Source organism: Pelophylax lessonae, assembly GCF_965119305.1.
Source record: "Pelophylax lessonae genome assembly, chromosome: 3".
NCBI lineage: Eukaryota > Metazoa > Chordata > Amphibia > Anura > Ranidae > Pelophylax > Pelophylax lessonae.
In genome coordinates, this window is record NC_138770.1 from 65,054,410 (window position 1) to 65,060,217 (window position 5,808).

Genomic DNA, 5,808 nt, shown 5'->3' on the forward strand with positions numbered 1-5,808 from the left:
TCCTATCCTGAATGCAGTTCTTCCATGTTCAGGAGAGGGTTGATGCCCCTCTAACCATTGCAGTTCCTGAACTCTGTTAAACGTCTATGTGTACATGGACACATAGGCTTTTGTAGAGATGAGATTAGGAAAAGAAATGCCTCAAGCTCCTAAACTCATGTTTAGTCAAGTTTCGCTGATGCTATCTATCCATCTTGTTTTCTGTCATCCTCTCCTTTTTCCTTCCATGTTTCCTAGCATCAGAATCTTTTCCAATGAGTCCTATCTTCACATTAGGTGGCCGAAATATTTGAGTTTTAAGGCCCGTACACACGTAGCGATTGTCGGCCATAAATATTCGGCCAACGTCCGATCGGCCGATTGTCGGCTTGTTAGTATGATGCTTCCGACAACCGACTGCAACTTTTCGGCCAAACAGAATCTGGTGTGCAGGCATTAAATTTTTGTTGGCCAACACCAGAACGGCCGATTGTTCGCCAGTCAGTACAGAATTCGGCCGACAAACAGCAGATGAGCAAGACTGGGCATGCTCAGAGAAGAAAAAACACACGGAAAGTTAACCATCACATGACATCACTTCTGCAGTCGGCTGTTGTTGGCCGACAAAATTCGTGTGCAGTCTTTAGCACTTTTCAACCGACAGGACAGCACCGGACAAAAGACGGCTGATCGTTCGGCCGACATTTGCTATGTGTGTACGGGGCTTAAGCTTCAGGATCTGTCCTTCCAGTGAATATTCTGGATGGATTTCCTTCAGGATTGACTGGTTTGATCTTCTTGACGCCCAATGGACTTTCAAGAGTCTTCTCCAACACCATAGTTCAAAAGCATCAACTCTTTGGAGTTCAGCCTTATGGCCCAACTTTCACAGCCATAGGTTACTACTGGGAATACCATAGCTTTGACTACATGGCACTTTGTAGGTAGGGTGATGTCTCTGCTTTTTATAATGTTTTCTAGGTTTGCCATTGCTTTCCTCCCAAGAAGCAAGCATCTTTTAATTTCATGGCTACAGTCCCCATCTGCTGTGATCTTGGACCCTAAGAAGATAAAATCTGTCACTGTTTCCATTTCTTCTCCTTCTATTTGTCAAGGAGTGATGAGACCGGTGCCATGATCTTTATTTTCCTAATGTTCAATTTCAGGCCAGCTTTTGCGCTCTCCTCTTTCACCTTCAATGTCTATAGGTAGTAGGATTGAAATTAGAAGGTTGAAGCATGTATGTTAAAGAACAACTACATTCTCCTGTAGCAAAGTCCACATCATGCTTTCTCAACCTTTTCGACACAGAGGGAACCTTAAAATAGCTTTCCAGTCTCAGGGAACACCTGCTAAAAAAATACTATATCTACAACTCATGATACATTAGTGTGATGGTCAGTGGGAAGAATGCTCCTTACACTTGTGGTCATTGGGAAGAATTATCCCTTTACAAATTGCTAAAAAGATCAATGGTGTCAATGGGAACTTATCTGAGAGACAGAAATTGTCTCATTGTTCAAGGAACCCCTAGAAATCTCTGGGGGACTCTGAAGGTCCATGGAACCCTAGTTGAGAAATCCTGGTCTAAACAATGGAATTACTTTAAACAGTAACCAAAACGCTTCTTTTACCTTCTCTGAATAAGGCTAAGCATACATGGCTCAAATTTTGGCTGATTCCTACAGTACCAGACAAAATTTGAGCTGTGGGTCACTCCACCCATGGGCTGAACAAGAGATTTCTTTGTGTGAATGGCTAACGTACCCCTTAGTGACTAAGGGTAAAACAAATGGTCATGCCTAAACACAATTTTGCAACTTTGACACGTGTAAGTAAAATGGTGCATTTCAATGCAACTTCTTTGTGTATCCAGGTGAATTATACTTTGTTTTTTTTTTTTGTTTTGTTTTTTTTAAGGACAAAATTGTGCTTTCTTTTGGTAGTAAATAAGAACAGATATCTCCTGATTTTTTTTTTTTTTTTATTAGCAAAAAGGAAAACTGACCCAAAATAGTTAAAAAAAATAAATTTAGCTGTATAATTCTTGCTATTACCATAAATTAGTACCTAAGAACAACCCAATATACATTTTCCTGCTCCAGACAATGGCAGCAATACCACATTTGTGAATGTTAGTTGTTGTTTCTACCCGTAGTAGGGCCCAGAATTAGTAGTGTGCATATTGCATTTTCTTTTCATCAGACCTAAAATACAATGAAACTGATACCAATTTAAAAACTGCTGTTTTTTTTCTAATTCTACCAAAAAACTGCTGACTTTAACCTTTATCCTGACCTTTTGACCCTTGCCTTGACCCTAACATTGCCTTGACCCTAACACTAAGCTGGCAAACCTTGATTTATTTTTTTTTCTTTATTTATTTCATTGTTATCTCTTTATTTTTTTAATTATTTTAATTTTTTTACACACATTTTTTGTTTGCTTAAATCTTCCTCTCCAGCAAGAAGAGAAGGATACAATGTATCTTTTTCTTCATTCAGAAGAGGAAGTAAACACAGGGGTGGGCTCACAGTGGCTGATCACCACGATCAGGTGACCCTGAACCGGGAGACCCGGGTCCCTGTGCAGCGAGCTCCCAGCACAAACAGAGATACACATGAGGCCCCATGGATAAGGACAAACTTCCATGAGGCCGCATGTATGCATACAGCCGGTGGGAAGGGTCCAGCTCTAGTAAACCTAAAAATTGTCCCCTGCAGTGGGGCGATGGCACGGCAGCAAAGGTTAATTGCTTGTTTAGGTCTAGGGACTCTTTACTCCCATGCTCCATTCATCTAAGGTCCTGACGTCCGATTCAGGGTCAAGCGGCCAAATACCTGTGCAGCCTCTCGTAGCGGGACCCAGAAGCATATGGAAATCACTGAAGTAGCTGTGTCTACTTCAGTGATTTCCAGCTTTCAGGAGCAATGGCCAGGTATGGCATATACATAGTTACATTGGTCTAAACTCGACCAATGTAATTATGGGATTGATTTATTAAAATTGTAGAGTACAAAATCTGGTGAAGCTGTGCATGGTAGGCAATTTGCTTCTAATTCCAGCTTGTTCAATTAAAAAACAAGCAAAACCAAGCACAAGCCCCGTCCCACCCACTCAGCGCTCAAGAAACATGCGATCCTAAAAGTAGCGATCACCACTTGAGGATAGAGAAGTTATAGGTTACAAACAGTATTGGATAAGCAGCTGCTATAACAAAAACAAACTCAATAAGGTGCATATATAAAACAAAGCCATATACGTGCACTAGCAGCGCTAATAAGTTCCTGTTTCCAAGAGCCTTAAATATGCATAACAATCAATCAACATAAGTATGATCATCCTGTTTGTTATATAACATATAAAATGTGACAGTCTCTAGTTGGTATATAAACAGTGGAAAATATTGAAAGGTGCCAAGAAAGTCCCAAAGCAGGTCCTCTTCAAAACCCCAACACATCAACCTTCACCACACCACCGTGCATCCCCTAGGTATTGGGAACGTACCCTTTTTGAGAGAATAAAGCACTTTGGAAAACACAGGTGATCATCCACCTTCAAATGGCAATTCTCATCCAGGTCCTGGATTGGGCTTGACTATTGGGATCACCAATTCCTTATATCCTCATAATCAGGGTTACATGAAATGAAACAAGTGGACCCATCGCGTAACACGTCACACACAAATAAATTTATTAATTCCAAATCATATTGCACTCACATATGAAAAATAACAGCATGTAGATGATAATACCCGAGGATTCCCGATGCTCCTCCCGCCACATAGGTAGCCTCCGTCTCCCAGCAAGGACCGGACCAGACACCTTCTCGCCGGACTTCCTGGTCCCAGGTCGTGTTGACGGCATGACGTAGGACGCTCAGCAGGGTTGCCTAGGTAGCCGTGTGCTCACGCCCTGATGCGTTTCGTCATCACGGACTTCGACTTCAAAAAAACCTGGAAGCTGAATGGTTTCTAAGCAGAGCTGCACCAGATTTTGCACTCTTTAGTTTTAGTAAATAAACCACTATGTATATTATAGCTAGAGATAAATATAAAAGAGATTCATCTCTTTTTCATGGATAGTGTTGGACCCACTGATAATGGGGTACTTTGACGCAGTAGTGGGCTTGAGCACGATATGGCCATATGGTGGGACCAAACCCCCATTTTTATTTATGGACTCTCTTCAGATTTGGTAGTTTCTTTTGCATTTGCGCGCTATTCTTTTTTAATATATATTATAGCTATACCTGGAATTCTTCTTCAGACTAAGCACTGAACAAAAAACTCAAAAATCCCCTAAAGTAGTATAGACTAATAATTCTCTGAGAGATTTTTAGAATCTAATCTAAGGAAAGGCTGCCTCCTATTAGTCCATAAAACCCTCAATGGTTGTAGCAACTGGATCTCAAAACCTGGTTCCAGAACCTCTAATAACAAACCAACATTTTGTCCCTTGTTGGAGAATCCAGGACAACTGATTTTTGTGTTTGTTCACTGCAAAGATGAGGAAAATAGAATGAAGCATGGGAAGAGTATTTACAATAATATAAACCAAAGCCACATCAGTAAAAGAAGAAGAAGAATAGGTTGGATTAGCATTTATAGCTATGTGGATTGCACAGCTGAAGAAAGAGATTGTTGTAAACCATATAGCCTTGTAGTAGGAATCCATGTGAGTAATCTTTGCTTCACGTTTTATTCTTCTGATGTGAAGACTGATATAGGCAATTAGAGGAACAGCTGCCAAGAGGTAGATTAGAAATGCCATACCATTCCACAACAAGAATAGCTGAACTTTTACATGGGTGAAATTAAGAGTGAAATCAACGGTATCATTGTTTGAAAATTCAAAGTGAGTGATCCAGACATTCAATGAGGCCTCACTGGTAGATATCAACACAGAACCCACAATCAGATGGATGACTCTTGTCGATAAGATGTTCCTCAGACATTGAAAGAAAACATTGTGGAAGTTGGAGACCTTTAAGCAGAAGACTATGGAGAGGAGAGTCAGAAACCACACAGAGGAGTAGTTAGAAGTAACCTGGACAAAGTGAAAAAGAATGCTGATTACTACTGACTTTTTTAATAGAAGCTTCCGAAAACTGTCCAACACGCAGGTCAACAAGAAGATGGCCCTTGATATCTCAAGGGAGGTAATGATCTTGTCAGTAGAAGCTAGCGGTCTTCCTCTCATCCAATCAGCGATGTTCCCAACTATGACAAATACATGTACGATGATTCCAACTACAAAGACAACTGTAACTGAAACAATGAAGGTTATAGTTTGAACTGTATTGTCTTCCATGAAAGACGCCATCAGTGATATGTAATCCTTTCTCTTTAAAGATAAAATAGGAAGAAATGAGTACATCGAATATTCTACTTCAGTGCCAAGGCAAATGCAAATGGCAATGCAAAACATTTCAGCTATTTATACTTATACAAATAAAAATGATGAAACCGAAATGTCCAAATTCTCGTTGTCTGCAGCTGTTAGCCAAATGAGATTTGAATGTATTTTATTTAAATAGGAAAAGTATTATATGAATACTTTCATCACAACATTTCGGTGCTCTTTTTCTTTTCTTTTCTTTTCTTATTTTAGTTTAACCACTTAAGCCCCGGAAGATTTTACCCCCTTCCTGACCATTGGGTTTTTTGCGATTTTTTACTGCGTGATTTTAATGGACAATTGCGCGGTCGTGCAATGCTGTACCTAAACAAATTTCACGTCCTTTTTTTCCCACAAACAGAGCTTTCTTTTGGTGGTATTTGATCACCTGTGCGATTTTTTGATCATGCGCTATAAACAAAAAAAGAGT

At 40.0% G+C, this 5,808-nt stretch overlaps 1 protein-coding gene across 1 annotated transcript; it reads right to left on the reverse strand.

Moving 5' to 3' along the window:
* Positions 1–4,388: 4,388 nt before the first annotated feature.
* On the reverse strand, positions 4,389–5,303 carry LOC309551437 (taste receptor type 2 member 116-like; the record flags this gene model as incomplete). Its single annotated transcript, XM_082252012.1, has 1 exon — positions 4,389–5,303. One exon carries the CDS (start codon positions 5,301–5,303, stop codon positions 4,389–4,391), a length of 915 nt encoding a protein of 304 aa, XP_082108138.1.
* Positions 5,304–5,808: the final 505 nt, after the last annotated feature.